The sequence below is a fragment of the Ictalurus punctatus genome, chromosome 15, assembly GCF_001660625.3.
Source record: "Ictalurus punctatus breed USDA103 chromosome 15, Coco_2.0, whole genome shotgun sequence".
Taxonomy (NCBI): Eukaryota; Metazoa; Chordata; class Actinopteri; order Siluriformes; family Ictaluridae; genus Ictalurus; species Ictalurus punctatus.
Window position 1 is genome coordinate 7,827,668 of NC_030430.2, and position 22,651 is coordinate 7,850,318.

Genomic DNA, 22,651 nt, shown 5'->3' on the forward strand with positions numbered 1-22,651 from the left:
TGCCAGAACTCGGTTTCGGCTTTTGCTCAGATCGCTGGCTGTTTTTAATAATTGCAGCTCTGATTATTCTAATATCGTATCACTGATCTTTCAGATATTTCTCATTTAAATTCATCAGCAACGTTGTTTATTTACTTACAAAATGATGAGTGGAATGTGTGAGGAATAAATCACGCCGTGTTGTGCTGTTATTGGAGAATAACCGACAGCGGGGTGGTGTGATGAAGGGGTGGAGTTACTGTTATCACCCTGAACTGGATTATTTTCCCAGAGCAGTATTGTGTTCCTCTTATACCACAGCGATTTGCCAACAATTACAATGTTTAATTCATTAAAGAACAACAAACTATCTTTTATCCATTTATAGTTACATTCACCTGTTGTGGAATGTCCACAAAACACTACAGTTCCTGTTATCAGTTGATTGGATAAATAAGGGTTCCTGGCTTTCACAAAGGGTTCTTTACGTAGGACATGGGGCAATTAAGGGTTCTTAGCTTTGAAAAAAAAAGGTTCTTTAATGGTTCTTTAAGAGTTTATTGGATAAATGAGAGTTGCTGGCTTTCAAAAGGGGTTTTTCATGGGTTCATTGGACAATTAAGATTTCCCAGTTTCCGAAAAATGGATAAATAAGGGTTCATAGCTTCCAAAAAAAGGTTCTTCAATGGCTTGTTAAGGATTCATTTGAAAAATAAGGGTTACTACGTAGCCTCTGAAAATGGTTCTTCAATGGTTTTTATTAAGGATTCGTTATATATTTAAGGGTTCTTAGCTTCCACAAAAGGTTTGTAAAGGGTTCTTTAAGGGTTCATTGGATAATTAAGGATTCCTAGCTTGCATAAACTGGCTCGTCAATGGCTTGTTAAGGGTTCACTGGATAAATAAGGCTTCCGAAAATGGTTCTTTAAGGGTTTTTAAGTGTTTATTGGTTAATTAAGGGTGCTTGGCTTCCAGTAAATGTTCTAGGAGTGTAACATGTAGAGTTCTGCTTTGTTTGCATTGTTTATTTTGAGGCAAGGCGCTGTACTTTCATTACCCTCAGCTGCAGGCCACATCAAACCCATGTTTCTAAGATTAACACGCTGGAACCTGATTTAGCTTTGAAAGTCCGTTCTGCTAGTGATAAAACACTGTTTGGGTTTTGCTAAGTGACTCCAGGGTTCTGAATACATCACCCCAAACAGAAACTTTTCTGCAGACAGTGACTACATCCATGTCCTCATAGGAGCCACAATCCATGACTTATACGTAAATTTACACAATCTCATGTATTCTTGTGTGATACAAACCTCTTTCAGAACTAAGTGTTAGTGAATAACATGCTTTGAGGTGAATAACTGCATAATAAGCCATGGCAGTGGCTCATATCAGTAATTGGGTCTTGGGTTTGATCCCTGGCTGAGAACTGGGATGTTAACCCAGAGCTGTAGGACGCTGTGCTTCTTGCAGCAACTACCATTGCCAAAATATTTCATATTTAATCTGAAGGTGCTTCAGGCGTGTTACAGCACTGCGCTGATTAGCGGCCCTGCAACATGTAAATAAATCCTATAAAAAGCGTCAGATTAGCGCACTAAGCCTTCCTTTATCAGACTCTTCATCGTTGGCTCAGTTGCTAGAGGTTGAAACCTGGATGATTGATTAGCCTTATAATGAGGTTATAATGCTAATACCTTGATGTTACTGGAAGTGACACACCTCATGAAGCATTCTTATGTCACAAACAGCAAGAAATGTCATATTTGTGACACATGACTGAACCATCAGCATGAGCCTTCATCACCTTCATGATGATGTGCTCCAGACGTTGACTGCAGCTTCAGCTGTTTATGATCAGAACAGTGAAGACCTGATGAAGAGATGTGCTGAAGAAGTTGCAGCTAACACATTGATGTCATTCTGGTTATGTACTGGATATGTAGCTGAGATCTTATGTGTGTCTACACAGCTTCGTGAAATATCAGCCCTAGTTTGGATTTGTATGGAAGTTGAAGTTGTATGTTGTTATTTTGAGTTATTATATCCTTTATATTCACCACCTCACAATCTTTCAGTAAGACTCAGGGTCTCAGTAGATTGGGGCTGCTTCATCCCTGTAAAGTGAACGTAACCTTATTCCTTACTTAATGTCATACAGACACAGATACAGTCTTATAAAAATGAAATAGTTTTCTGTCATAAAATCAATTTTCTGCTGTGAAATAAAAAAATTCTCTTTCTTTTTGTTGTTTTATTTTTTCAGGAGAGCCCTCCTTCTGCTCCTGTCAGTATGTTTCACTACACTATCTGCAGAAGAACATTCACAAACTCAAGGTGAGCAGTCTGCCTGTCTATCTGTCTCGCTCTCTGTTTCTCTGTCTGTCTGTCTGTCTTTCTCTCTGTTTGTCTGTCGGTCTATCTGTCTCTCTCTCCCTGCTTCTCTGTCTGTCTGTCTCTCTCTGTCTGTCTGTCTCTCTCTCTGTTCTCTGTCTGTCTGTGCTGTTTGTCTGTCTCTCTCTCTCTCTGTTTGTCTGTCTGTCTCTGTCTCTCTGTTTCTCTGTCTGTGTCTCTCTCTGTTCTCTGTTTGTCTGTTTGTGCTGTCTGTCTGTCTGTCTGTCTCTCTATCTTTCTCTCTCTGTTTCTCTGTCTGTCTGTCTGTCTCTCTCTGTTTCTCTGTCTGTCTGCCTGTCTCTCTCTCCCCGCTTGTCTGTCTGTTTGTCTGTCTTGCTCTCTCTGTATCCCTGTCTGTTTGTCTGTCTTGCTCTCTCTGTATCCCTGTCTGTCTGTCTGTCTGTCTGTCTGTCTCTCTCTGTCTGTCTGTCTGTCTGTCTGTCTTGCTCTCTCTCTCTGTTTCTCTGTCTGTCTGTCTTGCTCTCTCTCTCTGTTTCTCTGTCTGTCTGTCTGTCTGTCTGTCTTGCTCTCTGTGTTTCTCTGTCTGACTGTCTTGCTCTCTCTCTCTCTCTATTTGTCTGTCTGTCTTGCTCTCTCTGCTTCTCTGTCTGTCTGTCTGGCTCTCTTGCTCTGTTTGTCTGTCTGTCTCTCTGTCTGTCTTGCTCTCTCTGTTTCCCTATCTGTCTGTCTGTCTGTCAGAGATTACAACAGTATTATTTTTTGTGTTAATCCTTCATCATCTAAATCAGAGCAGTGGAATAACAGTGAAACTGAAATGAATGAACGCTGAAAGCAAGAAAGTCTAAACTGTTTGTTTGTCCGTGTATGAAAGGTTATGAAGTCCTGCTATCTTCCCTCTGCACCGTCTTGGCGTGTCTGCTCTTGCTCTGTGAGAGGGAGAATGCAGCTTGAATGCAGAGCGGTTTCCTCATCCATAGTAGAGAGAGAGAGAGATAGAGAGAGGGAGGGAGAGAGAGAGAGAGGGACTCACTCTGTAACCATAGCAACACTCTTACCAGTCCTAGTTAGTATCAGATAACTAACCAATCTAGCTTGCTCTCTAGATTAGATTGATCATTATCAGTAATGCAGATGAAATAAAGGTGATGAGAAGGTTGTTTGTCTTCGCTCTAGTTTTGGAGGTAGAGAATTTGAGCTTCTTATGTGACTTGACTGAATTAAAGTGAAACTCCCAAACTACACACTCTGTTGTTGTTAGTTGCAGCAACATTGGAATATTGGAAATATTTCCCTTTCCCATTATGTCCTAAATTGTGATCTGACGTTTAAATAGGTCGAGAGGTAAAAAAAAAGAGAAAGCGCTTACTCTTACTTGCATCTCAAAAAGTTGAACTTATTTAAAGTTCAGAAGTTCCAGTGTAACCAATGCTTTTTTTAAAATATTTTTTTAATAATATCTTCTTCCATGAGCCGGAGGTCGAAAAAGCATCTTAAGTTGGTGAAGAAAGCACGTTGTCAGATTCCTCAGTGAGCAGAGAGAAGTTCCTGCTCTACATCAGACACATTAACGAGTGTTCAGTCTGAGATAGGGGGGTAACAGGAAGTGGAGTGGAGGAGAGCCTCAGGCCTGTGTGTAGCAACGGTGAGGGAATGCAGTGTTTATAAAGACCTACTCAAACCGGCTGTGAGAACTCATTATGCTTCAAGAAAAAAAAAATACTGAGATAAAAAACAGTGTTTATGTAACCTTAATTTCCGCATAGTCGTTAACATTTATAGGAACAATAAAACATAATGAGGCAGATGTTGGAAAGATAATGTGCAATGAAAATAACAATTATAACAATAATAATAACTAGAGATGGCATGATATCGCTTTCTTTTCTGATGATGATACTGACACTGAAACCAATAGCCAACCTGGAAGACTTCCGTGACAATGGCAGGAAGAATGTCAGTGAGTGAAGCCCTTTGGTTATGTTGAAGTGGTTTTTATGGGCTGCATGGTTTCTCGTTAATGCATGTCTTTGTAGTCACAGCTCTGAAAAACATATTGGACGACCTATACCTGAGGTCAAAGTTCACGGGGTCGGCCATGTGGAACCTGCCTGGGAAGTGAGTGGTGATGCTTTGATGTCTGAATGGTGGCAAAGCTTTGAAATGAGTGCTAGATGGGTTTAAGAGGTGTTTTAAAGGAATTTTACTCAGGAAGTGGGTGGAGTCTTTCTGATATTGTAATGAATAACGTCCTCAGTTAGATCCGAGAGAAAGACACAAGAAAAGAGATTGGGATATAGGGATGAGAAAACCAGTGATACTGCAGGGAGGAGAAAACCAGTGATACTGCAGGGACGAGAAAACCAGTGATGCTGCTAAGATGAGAAAACCAGTGATCCTGCTGGGATGAGAAAACCAGTGATACTGCAGGAACGAGAAAACCAGTGATCCTGCAGGAACGAGAAAACCAGTGATACTGCAGGGACGAGAAAACCAGTGATCCTGCTGGGATGAGAAAACCAGTGATCCTGCTGGGATGAGAAAACCAGTGATCCTGCTGGGATGAGAAAACCAGTGATACTGCAGGAACGAGAAAACCAGTGATCCTGCAGGAACGAGAAAACCAGTGATCCTGCTGGGATGAGAAAACCAGTGATCCTGCTGGGATGAGAAAACCAGTGATCCTGCTGGGATGAGAAAACCAGTGATCCTGCTGGGACGAGAAAACCAGTGATCCTGCAGGGATGAGAAAACCAGTGATACTGCAGGGACGAGAAAACCAGTGATCCTGCTGGGATGAGAAAACCAGTGATCCAGCTGGGATGAGAAAACCAGTGATCCTGCTGGGATGAGAAAACCAGTGATCCTGCACAGATGAGAAAACCAGTGATACTGCAGGGACGAGAAAACCAGTGATCCTGCTGGGATGAGAAAACCAGTGATCCAGCTGGGATGAGAAAACCAGTGATCCTGCTGGGATGAGAAAACCAGTGATCCTGCACAGATGAGAAAACCAGTGATACTGCAGGGACGAGAAAACCAGTGATCCTGCAGGGACGAGAAAACCAGTGATGCTCCAGGGACGAGAAAACAAGTGATCCTGCTGGGACGAGAAAACCAGTGATCCTGCTGGGACGAGAAAACCAGTGATCCTGCTGGGACGAGAAAAACCAGTGATCCTTCAAGGACGAGAAAACCAGTGATCTTGCAGGGATGAGAAAACCAGTGATCCTGCTGGAACGAGAAAACCAGTGAGCCTGCTGGGACGAGAAGACCAGTGATCCTGCTGGGACGAGAAAACCAGTGATCCTGCAGGGATGAGAAAACCAGTGATACTGCAGGGACGAGAAAACCAGTGATCCTGCTGGGATGAGAAAACCAGTGATCCAGCTGGGATGAGAAAACCAGTGATCCTGCTGGGATGAGAAAACCAGTGATCCTGCACAGATGAGAAAACCAGTGATACTGCAGGGACGAGAAAACCAGTGATCCTGCAGGGACGAGAAAACCAGTGATGCTCCAGGGACGAGAAAACCAGTGATCCTGCTGGGATGAGAAAACCAGTGATCCTGCTGGGACGAGAAAACCAGTGATCCTGCTGGGACGAGAAAACCAGTGATCCTGCTGGGACGAGAAAACCAGTGATCCTGCTGGGACGAGAAAACCAGTGATCCTTCAAGGACGAGAAAACCAGTGATCTTGCAGGGATGAGAAAACCAGTGATCCTGCTGGGACGAGAAAACCAGTGATCCTGCTGGGACGAGAAAACCAGTGATCCTTCAAGGACGAGAAAACCAGTGATCTTGCAGGGATGAGAAAACCAGTGATCCTGCAGGGATGGGAAAACCAGTGATCCTGCTGGTACGAGAAAACCAGTGATCCTTCTGGGATGAGAAAACCAGTGATCCTTCAGGGATGGGAAAACCAGTGATCCTGCTGGTACGAGAAAACCAGTGATCCTTCTGGGATGAGAAAACCAGTAATCGTGCTGTTGTGTACTTTGAAACTCATCAGGGCCCCAAAAAGGGGTCAGGTAATGGATTGTACAGATACAAGTGAGAGTGATGTTAGCATTTAAAAAAAAAAAGGTCTCCAAGATCTCAGATCAGTGAGATCATGTAGCAGTAGTAGTGTCTCTGGTGTTATAACACTGCATGAACATATTTTAGAAGAAGCTTAATTAGTTAAACTTCAGGAAAGTTACTGGTATCCGTAACTGGTATAGACAACACCGTGTCCTGGAGAACAGAAAAACCAGCTCAGATTCCTGCTGTTGGGATCTCATATTCACGAGTTGAGATTGATGAATTTAATCCTAGCGCTGAAGGGAAAACCTAATCTGAGATCTAAACGATTCCTTTGAAATGTTTAATTAATCTGGGTTAAGGTGTCGGTGCGGGAGCAGTGGACCAGCTCACACTGTGATTCTGCAGCAGGCAGGAAACAGAGGAGCTTTTCAACAGCTTGAGCATGTCAGAGCAGGGATCATGGAGGTCCAGTAGCAGGGCAAGGCATTTTCATTACAAATCCAGTCATCAGGTTTTCTCGGATAAGACTTTTCCCTCGATCCCTGTGTTCTTTCCTGTTCTGAGAGAGAATACATACTGTTTTACTGATAAGAAACATGGGCCAAAATGCTGACTCACTCTTAAAGAAAGCATCCAGTGTCCTCTGTTTCTTTCTGTGTTTGTGTATTATCCTGGAAAGATCCTGGATCCATGAACTGAGTTCATGGAATTATGAGTAAGACAGAGATGTGATGTGATGTCCAGGATTCCTTTGTATTATGAAATTGTGTCCATTTCCCAGTTTTCATACAAGTGTGTGGGGTCATTTGTGTTTCAGATGTTCACAGATCTTTGATTAGGCAGCATTGGAAAACAGTGAATCATGAATCTTCTTTGTTTTCTCTGCGTCGCTAATTCAAACCTGCTGTAGTCTGACTACATGTTGAATAAATTGCCTGTTGCATGTTTTGTATAGATAGAACTCAAAACATGAAGGACTGGATCTTGTCGTATGAGCTTGTCCAATAGAAGTAGAGTTTGTTGACCCGAATCAGTAGGGTGTAGAGGAAATTTAGATCTTTGTGAAAGCAGTTCTTGAAGAAACCTTTCAGCCTGACTCGGACTTTACCTTCTGCTCCTCTTTGTCATCCCTTCATCTTGATATCAGCGCAGCAGATACTAAAGCATATTGAGGGAAATCGTGGGCAAAAAATGTCTAGGAGTTTTTGGGTGCTTAGGACTAAATCACTTTTTCATTGTCTCTTTTTTGTCTTTTTGTCTTTCAGGTGTAGATCTTATTCTCCAGCTGGGCCTGTCCAGCCGCAGAGATGTCACCCACTCCTCTTGGATGATGACCTCACCCCCGCTTATTTCTTCCCTCCCATCTCTCACTATCCTTCCCCCTGGGGTTGGGGTGACTCTGGACCGTGATGCCATGATTGAAGCCCCTGTAGTGAGTGTCCTTCCTGCAGGCGTGGGGAAGGAGTTTTCCCTGATAGTGAGCCTCAACGCCAAGCATGCCACCAATGCCTTCCTGTTCAGTGTGCGGGATGGAATGGACCGGCTCCAGTTTGGTTTGCAGCTTCTGCCCAATCGGGTGGTGGTGTACACAGGTGACAAGGCATCCATCTACTTCAGCTATGAAGTGCAGGACGGACGGTGGCACTCGTTTGCTCTGGCAGTGCGTCCACGCTCTGTGTCCTTTTTTGCCCAATGTGGGGGGCTACACTACAGTGAAGAGACACTGACCAGGCCACGAATGGTGGTCTCAAATGGCCGGGTGGCCATCGGAAGGATAAGCTCCAGGGCGGCACAGTTTGAAGGCTCTCTATGCCAGCTGGAGATATATCCATCAGCGCAGGTCGCAGCACATTACTGTGACTATGTTAAAAAAAACTGCAGACTGGCAGACACTTTCCGATCTCCATTCCCTTCAACATCACCTTCCCTAACGTCTTCTGTGACCTCACCTACTCCTTCTGAAAAAGGCACGCGAAACCCAGCCAACTCCACACTCAGGAAGTCTATGGACAAAATTAGCCCTACAACTGCATCCTTTTGGAATACACTGAGATCAAGTACCACTCGGACTATTAGTCCATCTCCGAGCCCTTTCAGGCCAACGCACTCCCCAGATCTTAGAACTACAACGAGCACCCCTCCAAGTGAAGGTAGACCCTATGAGGAGAACAACACTGAGGATCAGCAGCTGCTTGGAAGACCCCGTGCCACTCGGGCCACTCCAAACGTGACCTCTCACCACAGGAAGAACCATCTGAGTAACGACAATGGCTCCCAACTTCCAGATCTCTCAGAGCCTCAAATGAAGCTGAACGGTACGACCTTATACAGGCAGCAAGGGTACAACAACCAGCTGGAACGCCTTGAGGAATATGGTGAGGAACGGACATACGACTCAGGGGTATACGGATACGACTATGGATTTGAGGATGGAGACTATTTTTTAGACTATGATGGTTTTGAAGGTCTGAAAGGGGATCCAGGCCCTCCGGTGAGTGTCTCAGTCATCATTTTATACTTTATGTGTGTTTGTGTATGCATGTCAAAGTGGTGTTTTTTTTTTTTTTCAAAACCTTCCAAAGGCAAGCAGGAGCAAATTTCTGTATGAAAAATGAGCCAAAAGGAAAACCATAAATATCCGTACTAAATTCTTTTCTTTTTAGACATTCTTGGACAGCTTTGAGTACTTGGCTGCATTTCTAAGAGCTTCCCTGAGTGAATCAGGGGAAGAAATTAATAGTAATGTTTGGCAGCTAGAGCTATAGATGCTGATTTAAGAAGCAAGACAGTCTTGTTCAAGCGTCTTTCCTTTTCACCTCTAGAGAAACTGGAACACAGCCAGTAGGGAAGGACAGCTGGTTTGTACAGAGAATGCTCTGAGATTTCTAAATAGATCATTTGTACCTAGTGATAACCCAAATTGGCCTTTGGAGATTTATTAGGTTTCTAGCCAGAGAGGTGGACCTTTTAGAGTGGGTTACCCAGATTTTGCCCATATCTTAGTGGGGTGGCCACTGGGGTAGTCATGCTTCACTCTAGCTCTAACTCTAGCATTACCAGTGGCAATGCAACAAACTATGCTACTTTTAAAATGTAACTAGATTATTCAACGCACATAAAGTTACTTTTATTCACAAAAAAAACAATAAACGGTTAATGGTATCATTGGACTATGTTGATTTCCTCATGACTATTCTAGGTCACATGGGCTGTAGGTCAATGGGGAAAGATAAGACATGCTTCCGGTAATACTAGCTTTAGCATTAGCATTAGCAGTAAACCAAATCCAGGGACTGGATCACTTGCAGTAGGAGAGTTACATGTCTCATGTGATGTTTTATTCATATTTTAGATAGAATTTGAAGAATGTTTGGAATAATCATTTCTTTTAGACAGGTCAGTTGTATTAATGCGAGGATGAACCCATACAAAAACTTATCTCCGAATCCATACATATTAACCTATGCATACACACATTTATTGCTTCATCCGTTGAGCTGTAAGAGCAATTGATGCCTCAGAATTTCCATAGCAAACTCTCTCTTTGTGTGTATATGTGTGGGTTTATCTGTGTGTGTGTGTGTGTGTGTGTGTGAGTGTGTGTAATAATGAAACTGAGGAAAACAGCTGGCTCTGAAACATATCTGCTCTGGTGTTGGAGTAACTTTATTTCCAGATGTTTACACCTACACACATGCACACACAAACACACACACACACACACACACACACATACACACACAAACTTTGGCATTTCCCTGATCAAATATTTCGACCATGTTATCTAGCGATTTAAAGTTTGATTCATTTAAAAGAGTCGATTCGTTTGAAGGATCGATTTCAGTGAATTGACTGTTTCAGTTTCACCTGGTGGGCTATAAAACCTCTAAATCCTTCCACAGTAAATTCTTATCTCTTGGTCCGCAAAAAATAGAGGAGTATGCGGCCAATTTTAGCTCGGCGTCATCTGAACTGTACTCTTCGGACATACAGGTTCAAGATGCTGACGCCCAAACTTATCGTTCCACAGATTCAGTTTGAGGACTGGTTTGTGATGATAGATCTAAAAGGTGCATATTTCCACATAGAAATATCACTAGCTTTATCCCCTCGCACCTTCACAAAGTGCATGGATGTCACTCTGGCTCCATTGTGACTCCAGGGCATCCGTGTACTAAACTACCTGGACGACTGGTTAATTCTAGCACGATCCAGGGCACTGGCGGTTCAACATCGAGATGTTGTTCTTGCCCACATGAAGAGCTTGGAGCTCAGGTTGAACCTCAGAAAACTATGCTTTCCCCAGTGCAGTGGATAACTTTTCTAGGGGTTATAAGGTTTCTACTACGATGAGGGCGTTTCTATCCCCAACATGGAGACCGTTCAGTGGTGACGGAGAAGTTGGGGGTTTTGTCGAAGTACAAAACCTCTGACAGTAATCAGTGTCACGCGGCGATGCCTACGTGCTCTGAGAATTTGTTTGTCCCTGGTTTCTAGCATTGGGTCACACTCTAGGGGTGTCTCCTTCAGCGCAAGACGGTAATGACAGACACCTCCCTCACAGGCTGGAGCACGGTTTTAGACAGTTGTCCAGCTCACGGTCTCTGGAGCGGCCCTCATCTGGAGTGGCATATAAATTGCCTAGAAATGTGGGCCATATTTCTAGCACTGAAATTCCTTCTTCCTCAATTGAGAGGTCACCATGTGTTTACAGACAACACAGCGGTGGTCTCATATATTGACCACCAGAGATGATTATGTCCACGCCCCCTGTACAGGCAGGTGCACCTAATTCTTCTCTGGGCAGAAGGAAAGTTTTTCAGTGAGTGCAATGTACATTCTGGGAATATGGGGGCAGACATTCTGTTGAGGCAGGGGCTGAGAAATTGGTGGCTTCATCCACAAGTGGTGGAGTCCATATGGCGAGGTTTGGCCAAGCAGTACTGCATGTGTTTGCCTCCGAGGAGACAACACATGGCCCGCTGTGGTTTGCCCTCACTCTTCCCGCACAATTAGGGCTGGACACCATGGTGCACATGTGGCCGAGGTCACATCTGTACGCTTTTCCCCAGATCGCTCTGCTTTTACAAGTTCTAGCGAGAGTTCGCCAAGACAGTCTATGTCTGCTGCTAGTAGCACCTTTCTGGCCAGCTCGAATATGGTTCTCAGAGATAATATCCCTGTTAGATGGTACTCCTTGTCAGATTCCCATCCACAGGGATCTACTGTAGACCCAGTGAACTGCGTAATAGCTACAGTCCTGGAGTTCTTAGAAGAACATTTCTCATCAGGGTGGGGTCCTTCTACAATCAGGGTTTACGTGGCCGCCATTTCGGCCAGCCATGCCCCTGTTGATGGAGCCTCTGTGGAGTAACATCCTCTAACTTTGAGGTTTATGCGTGGTGTCCGGCAGCTGAGGCCCATTTGCAGGCCTTGCATACTTTCCTGGGACCTTTCTGTGGTCCTGGAAGGTCTGTCAGGTGCCTTATTTGAGCCCTTAGACTGGATCTACTGTCTCAAGCCGGAGGGCTGATTTATCACTCACGGCCAGAACTATGGAAACTGTGGGTCTGGCCCCTGAGGGGTACCAGCTCATAGATTCTGGTCTCACAACTGAGGTTGTAGAAACCATGTTAAACACTACAGCACCATCCACAAGGAAATTGTATGCACTCAAGTGGTGGCTTTTTGTCTTGTGGTGTGAGGAACGTCAGCTAGACCCAGTGAACTGCACAATAGCTACAGTCCTGGAGTTCTTACAAGAACGTTTCTCAGCAGGGTGGGCTCCTTCTACAATCAGGGTTTATGTGGCCACCATTCCGGCCAGCCACGCGCCCTGTTGATGGAGCCTCTGTGGGGCAACATCCTCTAATTTTGAGGTTCATGCATGGTGTCAGGTGGCTGAGGCCCATCTGCAGGCTGCGCATACCTTCCTGGGACCTTTCTGTGGTCCTGGAAGGTCTGTCAGGGACCCTATTTGAGCCCTTAGAGTCAGCCTCTGAGAAGCTTCTGACTCTAAAGGTAGCTCTTCTGCTGGCCCTGACATCTCTCAAGCGAGTAAGAGATCTACAAGCTCTCTCTGTTGCCCCTTCCTGCCTTGACTTTGCCCCTGGATTAGCCAAGGCCTTCCTGTATCCTATGCCGGATTATATTCCTAAAGTGCCTACATCAGCTGCCCACCCTGTGGTGTTGCAGGCTTTCTGCCCTCCTCCATTCCACACACTGGAATAAGAGAGAATGCACCTGCTGTGTAAAGTAAGGGCTCTTTGTATTTATGTCCAACGCTCCCGCCAGTGGCGTAAGTCAGAGCAGCTGCTGGTCTGCTTTGGCGGCGACAGTAGAGCTGATGCTGTGTCAAAGCAGCTCATCTGTAATTGCATAGTGGAAGCAATCTCTATTGCTTATTGTCTCGCTACACCTCTGGGCATAAGGGCTCATTTCACTACGGCGGTTGCCTCCACGAAGGCTTTGTCCAAAGGGGTATCCTTAAAGGATGTGTGTGCTGCTGCAGGGTGATCTACGCTACACACATTCATTCGTTATTACAGCCTTGATATTCATTCCACTCCGGGCTTGAGTGTCTTGCAGTGACCCTTGGGCTTGGTTCTTTTTGAACAGTCCGTACCCTCGGTATGACGGAGCGGGTATTCTTGTTCCCATAGTGTTATGCTAAACGCAACATCGAAGTTCCCTTTGAAAGGGAACGTCTGGGTTACGCATGTAACCCCGTTCCCTCTGAAGGGAACGAGACGTTGTGTAGCTTTGTCATACCAGGGCAGGCCTGTGAATTGCATCTTCGCTTCAGATAATAGAGGCTGATGGCGTGGTTCACAGGTGCCATATTTATATCACGCGATGCGCTTAATTGCCACGTCACCTGATCATGGCAAGCCTATAAATAGAGGCATGATTTTACACAAGCTTCAGATACTGGTCACGCATGCAAGAGCGCTCCCATAGTGTTATGTTAACCACAACGTCTCGTTCCCTTCTCAGGGAACAGGGTTACATACCCAGACGTTTTTTTGGTGAGTTTTTTCAGTTTTGTGTTGTTGTTGTTTTAAAATTTATGGATCTTGGTATCAGTTCATTTACTGGTCGTTGTTTGGGTTTTCATTTTGTTTTTTTTTACTCAAACACGGTCGACATTGATGACATGCGTTGTGAGTCAATCGTGTCATTCATGGATTTAATTTGTGTTCATTGTTCGATGTCTCATGGTGTTTCCTGTTAAGTTGTTATTGCACTTTTATTTTTAAACCTACACATACATGTTTTTTTAACATTTGCATGTTTTATTTAACATTTGCATAGAGGCTACACAAAGTATGATTCAGATCGACTGGTTCAAATGATTCATTAAAAAGAATCAGTTCACGAGCTGCGAGTACGCAGTCCTGTATTCACACAGAGCCGGGCAGTATAAAGATATAATATCCATATCGTGATAAATGACTTCACAGTATGTGTTTCTTGGTATCGTGATGTACATTTAGTACATTATTTATTTATTTTTTTTATTAATTAAAAAGACTGACAAGAGGCAGCCGATTTAATGGGAAGAAATTGTACTCAAGTGCATAATTTTAACCTTTTTACAGATTTTTAAAAAAATATTTCTCATTTTCAGTGTTTCATTGTACATCTTGTGCATCGCAGAGATGTTTTTGAGAATCCTGATGTGATATTTGCACCATATTTTTATTTCTATGGCAGTGGACTAAATCCCATGTAGAAATGGCCAAAAGAAAATTGAGGACTTTCTTAAAAAAGACAAAGACATCGTTAGTGTTGGCAGACTGCTGTGGTATAAGAGGAATAAAACACGCTGTTATCGTGGTAACAGTAACTCCACCCAGTCGTTGTTTTTTTCAACATGTTTTGTTCCTCAAATATTAAATTGTTGACATTTTATGGATGTTAGTTTGAATTTATTCCTAACGAATGATTCTTGCCCCATGGTGTTTTCAGAGTCAAACAATAAACAATAAAATGTCATTAAAATATAGTAATTATTAGTTCAATATTATTTTTGATATTAATAATGCACGCACATTTATTTATTTATTTATTTATTTATTTTGCAGCCAAAAATGCTTGAAATGGTGAAATTGACCGTGTTTTGCACGGTTTTGCTGTTTTGCAGTGCTTTTTGTTGGTAAACGAGACCTTTTAGCTGTACTCATGTTCAACAAACATGAATCAAAGACAGCCTTGTCTGAATGAGCGTCGTGACAACGTCACGTGACGCGTCTCGGCCCGAATCTACGGGAAATCTACGGTAATTCAGAAAAATTTGCAAGCTTGTAAATTACCTTGATGGTTAAATCCCCAAGATTACCGCATATTTATATTGATCCATCCATCGGTGGTTCTGTTGTGGTTGTAACGGCATCTTTCTGTTCATCACGCTGTCAGTGTGTGACTGATTTGTTTTAAACGATTCATTTCTGCATAATGAGACACACTTTGTTGCCGAGCCTGCGGCTTTATTCCAGCTGTATACATGTATCTCATGAGCGCTGTGTTAATGCAGAATTAATGCAGTGGTTTATGGGGACATTTCTGTGGTCGCGTGCCAAAACAAGCTGAACATGGAAACGGGGTTTTGGAAAAATAGATTGTTGAGAGATAGTGTCTGTCCTGTTTACAAGGTAGCATAAGGACAGAGCTGTCCTGTAACATTAATTATTATAGACCACTTTAAAAGGCAATCCCATTGTTCTAGTTTCTACTGTTTAAATATAATGTAGTAGTAATTATCATGTTATAGAAATGTAATATCAGTAATAGGGTAATCAGGACTAATAACGAGTATTAGTCCTGGTAGTAGTTTTACTAGCAGCTATAATACTATTGTACACTTTTTTTGTAGCATGCAATGGATAATACTTAATATAAAATACTTTCATTGTTTTAGTGAGATAAAAACAAACATTCCTGAATGTTAATAGGAAGGTTTATCAAAATCATTATAGCAGTCGATGCTAATAGACGGTAACAGACGCTAAAACAGTGTATCCGATGTAACGTCTTTTTGTCCATACCAACAGGGAGCATGTGAGTGAGCACCACGGCCTACAAACATGGCTGAAACGGACTGCGAATCCCAACAGACACGTCCACGCTCACCGAGTACTGATTATGTGGACCTTGTTTCAATCACCTACACACCATTAATATAAATGTTTGTGCACGCGTATCCAATAAGACGTCTAATACGTCCGATACGACATCTCGTCCGATACGACATCTAATACGTCTGATACGACATCTAATACATCCGATACGACATCTCGTCCGATGCGAAATCTAATACGTCTGATACGACATCTAATACATCTGATACGACATCTCGTCCGATACGAATCTAATACGTCCGATATGATATCTCGTCCGATAAGACATCTAATACGTCCGATACGACATCTAATACGGCCGGTATGATATCTCGTCCAATACGACATCTAATACGTCCGATACGACATCTCGTCCGATACGACATCTAATGCGTCTGATACGACATCTCGTCTGATACGACATCTCTCCCGATATGACATCTAATATGTCCGATACATCATCTAATACATCTGATACGACATCTCGTCTGATACGACATCTAACAGGTGCGATACGACATCTCGTCCGATACGACATCTAATACGTCCGATACGACATCTAATACGTCCGATACGACATCTAATACGTCCGATACGACATCTAATACAGCCGGTGTGATATCTCGTCCAATACGACATCTAATACGTCCGATACGACATCTCGTCCGATACGACATCTAATGCGTCTGATACATCATCTAATACATCTGATACGACATCTCGTCTGATACGACATCTCGTCCGATACGACATCTAATAGGTGCGATACGACATCTCGTCCGATACGACATCTAATACGTCCGACACGACATCTGATACGTCTGATACGACATCTCGTCCGATACGACATCTCGTCTGGTACGACATCTAATACGTCCGATACGACATCTCGTCCAAACCGACATCTAATACGTCCGATATGACATCTCATCCGATACAACATCTCGTCCGATATGACATCTCATCCGATACAACATCTCGTCCGATACGACATCTAATACGTCCCGATACGACATCTTGTCCGATACAACATCTCTTATGATACGACATCTAATATGTCCGATACGACATCTCATCCGATACGGCATCCTGTCCGATATGACATCTTGTCCCGACTGCGTAACATAATATTCAGTGTTTTCACTGAAGTTACGTTTCTAGGTAATAAATCAAATTCTGTTGATTTTTTTTGTGGAAATTCCCAGGATGCTGATTCTGCCTTGCGTTCATTCTTAATTCTTTTCCCGTGACATTACCGTTAAACTCCTGCGTGTGTCATGGGAGCTCAGCTTTCAGCTCCTTGTTCTCATTTTATTTTAAAAACAGTATGAAACAGGACAGGAGACGGGTTAGTAGTGAAGAGCAAAGCAGACATGTCTGCTAGACCAGGGTGACCGGGGGGGGGGCGGGGGCGGGGGCGGTATTGCGTATTACGTTTACGGGTCACAGGCACATTTTCCTCCAGAAAGAGAAACACAGACTTGGCCTGGAAAACATGAGGTTTCATTTACGCCATGCATCTTGTTTCCCCAAGCAGACTATTGTACGACGTAAGAAAAGCTCTTTCAGTAAGTTCTGGCTAGTTTTTCTGTCCTTTTCGCCTATCTTCTCATGTCTCTGTTGTCTTGCAGGGTTCCCCCGGTCCCCCCGGTCTCCCTGGGCCAGCTGGAAAGAGAGGACCACGGGTAAGATCCTCGCTTTTGCTCTGTTTGTGCTTAATTAAGTTGAAGGTGTTGATTCATTTTCTGTGACAAACCGCAGGTTTATATTGTATGTACTCGTCTGTAAACTCACAACTTACACAACGACTTAACACAAGGTTTAAAAAAAACAATAACGAACGTCGACGTGGTGAAGTTTTCCGTAAGGAGACATTTTTTTAACGTTTATGGATGGAGTCTCCAAGCTGTGTTTATTTCTTTTTTTTATTTATTATTATTTCTGTCTATAACGTGACGAACAAACTGGAGCTGACTCGTCTCAGACGTCGCTTCACGACGCTCACAAATTTTACCTCTAACTAATCTGCAACCAGTGTGTGAGAAAGTGGTCTAAAACGGAGAGGAACCGAGTGTTAGAGAGAGAGAGAGAGAGAGAGAGAGAGAGAGAGAGAGAGAGAAATACGTGACACACACTTAGTGTTCTTCAGCGTTCGCCGAGGAGAGTGAAACATCTGCTTCATCAGATAAAGATGAGAAGTGAGATGCAGGTTGTTTAGGTTCCCACAGTTCACCAGTAAAACCTCTGGCAGAGCTCACACCGAGACGTCGGTTCTCTTTCACTTTTTTATTTTATGTAACAACACACTCAATTGTCTTAAACATAGTATATAGAGCCTGCCATATTCTCAGACACTTTCAAGTGTGTATGTGTGTGTGTGTGTGTGTGTGTGTGTATGTTAGACAAAGTGAGGGAGACGAGTGTGTTACAGATGTGCATGAGAGCATGCATTCCTGTGGCATGCTAGCACACACACACACACACACACACACACACTTAACCCATGAGCTGAGATCACTGCTGTCGTGTGAGCTGTGACAAAATGCAGTGTAATATAAATCACAGCTATATCTGTGAACTCATGGGAACTGTGTTACCTTTCTCAGTGTAGTGTGTGTATGTGTGTGTGTGTGTGTGTGTGTGTGTATCATATCGTATTAACAAAAAACTATGTTTATAATTTTTGATCCAAAGCAAAAGGCCCAAAATGGCGCATTTGTCCATAAGGAGCGGTGCTGAATGAGAGTATACGATGAAAGCTCTATTCGGACGGGATTAGTTTTATACAGGGAGGTTGGGTGATGTAATAATCACCAGAGCTTCTCTATGGTTTTAATTCCGTACGCACTCGTCATGTCATGTTTTACCTTCTTTGAAACAGCCTGTAAAAATAACCCCAGGTTAAACTAATCCCGTGCGAACTGACCTTATGACGAAGTAAAAGGAAAAAAAAAAAAACAGTCGATAAAGTCCCATTCTGCTTGTATTACTTCTTGCTAACACGTCTGTTAAGCCATGTAGTCTACTCGTACTCGGGTTATACATCACAAGTTTGGATGTTAGCTATTGACTCTACGAAGTCATGTCAGGTACAGTATAATTAAAAGTACATACATAGTTTGTTAAGATTGAAGGAAAAGATCAAGGACATTATAAGTACGCGACACGGCATCGACACGGCACGGCAAGTTCCTCTGAGACTGCAAGAAATTGCTGTAGAGCAAAGACGCCTTCAAAAAGAATGAGATTGAACGTTTCTCCATTTAAAAAAAAAATGAAACGAAGGCAATATTTGGTGTGACGGCCCTAAAAAGTGGACACGGGTACAGTTAGTGTGGTTTTATAAGGAAACGAGCTGTGTAAGTTTTATCGAGCGTCTTGAAGGAGCAGACTCAGGTCTTCTGGAGACTTTGTCGCACTCGCGCCTTATTTTCTTAATACGCTACTTTCCTTACTGACATACAGACGTTTCTCTGTAACGCTTAATTTTGTGTTGGAAAACTAACATTTGGGAATTGAACATGTTTTTGTACTGGTTCGATAATGTCGAAGTCATAAGATAAAAATATATAACAAAGTTTGTACTAAATAACAATAAAAAAGTCCCAATTTATTAGCGTTTTAATGATATTCATTAGTATGCGATGTATACTATGGGAGGTCATGTGATACAGTACCTCAATGCTCATTGGTCACAGTGAATGATGAGGAATACTTCGAGAAATGAATTGAGATGTGATTTTTGTGTGTGTGTGTGTGTGTGTGTGTGTGTGTGTTTGTATGCTGCTACTTAGACGTGCCTATAACACAAGTAGTTGAAGATAAGATCACGCTCAGAGGGAGGCTGATGTCATATGAATGAGTAATCATCAGCGTGCTTATTATCTTTCTCTTTCACCTGCAGGGTCCTCCTGGTCCTCATGGGATTCCCGGCCCTCCTGGTTTACCTGGCCCCAAGGTGAGTCCTCCAACACAAGGTCATTAACATAACAGATTCATGGCTAGGAATTCTGGTCTTCCCATCCCCCGTTACAGCTTCAGGTCTAATAGTTAACAACACAGCTCTATGCTAATGCTAGATGCTATTCGAACAAAACTACAGCCGTCATGTTCATCATTTTTCTTTTGGGTTGGAAACGGCATACTTTCGTATACTTTTTTTTTCCACTACATTTTATAAAAGTTAAATGAATCGATACAACGGCGCTGTTCTCGAATTCTTGATTCTGATTAGTTTAAAAATAAGGTATTGATTCATTTCCTGTAGTCGTGCTGCTACAAAATCGTAGGTTTATACTGTATTAACTCGCTCGTTCTAACGCGTTTCCGTTTCTATAGTAACCGTTCCAATGTTTTCTGCAAGAAAGTAGTAAGGTTACTGTATGTAAGGAGTCTCCAGTGTCAGCGCTTTGTAAAAGGTGTAACTTTAAAGTTTTCCACATTGTCAAAGAGAGAGGACTGGTGAGGGAATGACTGTTTATAGCTGCTATAACGTAAGCAAGAAACAGGAACTAACTTGTTTCTCAACATTCAATGTAACTATAAGTTCTTTAATAAATGCAAAAAATGTCATCGGCAAATTGCTGTGGCGTAAGAGGAATAATTCACTTATGTGGACGTTCTGTCTGAACCCCAAGTTACTCCCAATGGCAGACTAGTGCCGTGTGTATGTGTGTGTGTGTGTGTGTGTGTGTGTGTGTATGTGTGTGTATGTGTGTGTGAATGAGACACAGTGTAAAGTGCTTTGTAGGGCCGCTAAGATTAAAAAATTGCTATATAAGTGCAGACTATTTACCATATTTGATGAATGATGTTGAGAATTTATCGTAGAGCTTCCTCTGCTCCTATTGGCACTGTTGGCAGCTACATCTTTACACACACACACACTCACACACACGTTTTTGATAGCACGTTATGTTACAAAATTGGACGAGAGTCAATGTTTTGATGTGTGTGGCAGCGTGTGCTGGCAGATCTCTCTGCCTCACCACATATTTCTCCTATAGAGTTCCACTTTCCATCCTGTGTGTGTGTGTGTGTGTGTGTGTGTGTGTGTGTGTGTGTGTGTTGCTTTATATAGTGCTGTGATTAAGATCAAGATCCAGATGTCACACTGAACCGTCAACAAAACAGGAACGATGAGTCATATCTAAGAGATATATTATTCATTCCAGTGGAAAATCTGAGCACCTTTAGTTAGACTTCTGTTTCTGTGTGAACCTTGTACCTCATGTTCGAACACACACACACACACACACACTTCTCCATGGTATAGCCTAGAGGTAAAGTGACCTCACCGATTTTCCATTTTGGCAGCAGATTTTTACGATTTTTTGCTCTTGAGCGTGTGCTGAGACTCGTCCAGAATGTCACGTATATCCTTTGCCAATTTATACCATGCCAATTTAATAGCGCTTTAATGATATTCATTAGTATGTGATGTATAGTATATATGTGTAAGTTTTATCGAGCGTCTTGCAGAACCAGACTCAGGTCTTCTGGAGACTTTGTCGCACTCGCGTCTTATTTTCTTAATACGCTACTTTCCTTACTGACATACAGACGTTTCTCTGTAACGCTTAATTTTGTGTTGGAAAACTAACGTTTGGGAATTGAACATGTTTTTGTACTGGCTCGATAATGTCGAAGTCATAAGATAAAAATATATAACAAAGTTTGTACTAAATAACAATAAAAAAGTCCCAATTTATTAGCGCTTTAATGATATTCATTAGTATGTGATGTATAGTATGTGACGTCATGTGATACAGTACCTCGATGCTCATTGGTCACAGGAAATGATGAGGAATACTTCGAGAAATGAATTGACATTGTGTGTGTGTGTGTGTGAGTGTGTGTGTGCGCTGCAGCTTATACAAGGAAGGGAAGATCTAAACAAGTGTAAGCTCAGTAAATACAATAGTGTGTATTGAATGTAATAATAAAGACGACTGACGCTCTTAGACTTAATCTTTTTTTCTTGACCGTCCAGTTCCAGAGGCTTTTGGTAGCTTATTAGTTCACGTCGTTATTCATCCATTAATTAATAAGTCTGTAACGGTTTGGGACTGCTTTTTGCTCTAGTTTGGATGCAAATCGATGAAGGTTCCTGGAGCAGTAGCGTGTGAACTGTATCGTGTTCTGCAGCGCATAGGTTTTAATTAGGCAATATATACGAAGTGAAGAAGCTCGTAAAGCTTCCATGATTGTAGGCATCTCCAAGCTGGCGGTTTTAGCGTAGAATGTGGCTCAGCTGTAATGGGGAAATTGTTGTGTAACCGCACTCGTCACTGTAACCGTGATCATTTGATCATTGCACTTAGCATTTATTGGCTAGTTCCCACATGGAAGTGTTTTATTTATTCATGCGCTAAGAAAGAAGGGGTGTAAACCCTCAGGCTTCGTATACAAAGTTTTCAGCTCTTAAGGCAACAGTTGGATATTTGAGAATACTGAACATCTGATCTGATATGATTGGATTTTGATGCTTAAAGCGACAATCTGATATTTGATGAAACCGGTGATTCTGCTACGATATGGTACGCTTTTCGTTCATCAGGCAACGATCTGGTATCCGAAGATATTTGAAGGTATGTTCACACGTGCAGTGACAAAGCGATTCGTTTTCGATGAGAGCTGCCGACTTCCAGCGACATAGGCAAATGTCAGCGCCTGGATGTGGGCGCGTCCGGCGACGAAGATGAGAAACGTTTATGCAAATTTGGAGCGACTTGTTGCAGTGACTTTCAGTGGGAGCGAAGACGGTAGAGTGCAATGTTATCCGTGATCCGCCATGCCTAGTCCGAATTGTTTCGTGGACTTGTTGCGCTTTCGCCGCTTTTAGTGGCAAAGAGCACACGCTGCTTCTCCTTCATCTCGTAGGATGTGATATACATATACACACTGGTGACTTTTATATACAAACACGTTCCTTCCAGAATGTTTCGTTTTAGCAGAAAGAGAACTGGCGTGTTGTCAAAAGTTGAACGCTATCTAACTAGTGGCGAGTTCACAGTACAGCAACAGGCGACTTCCAGCCATAAAATCGCTGTATGTGTGAAGTTCCTTGATGCCCTTAAATCTGCTATGATATAAATCCGGCATGTTTTGCTTCATAAGGCGACGATACTGCTGTTAATTCTTGAATAATGAAGGACCATTTTAAAAGTAGCAGCG

General features: G+C 42.7%; 1 protein-coding gene across 4 annotated transcripts in view; it reads left to right on the plus strand.

Moving 5' to 3' along the window:
* Window positions 1–22,651, plus strand: part of LOC108276222 (collagen alpha-1(XXIV) chain) — an 88,674-nt gene that overhangs the window by 5,540 nt on the left and 60,483 nt on the right. For 3 of the 4 annotated variants that reach the window (XM_047160218.2, XM_017487715.3, XM_047160217.2), the window contains exons 2-5: window positions 2,243–2,313; window positions 7,622–8,847; window positions 17,107–17,160; window positions 19,380–19,433. In XM_047160218.2, the coding sequence (XP_047016174.1) occupies window positions 2,243–2,313; window positions 7,622–8,847; window positions 17,107–17,160; window positions 19,380–19,433 (1,405 nt within the window). Of the gene's footprint in view, window positions 1–2,242; window positions 2,314–7,621; window positions 8,848–16,974; window positions 17,026–17,106; window positions 17,161–19,379; window positions 19,434–22,651 lie in introns of those variants that run through there. The other variant, XM_047160219.2, reaches the window with a different exon arrangement.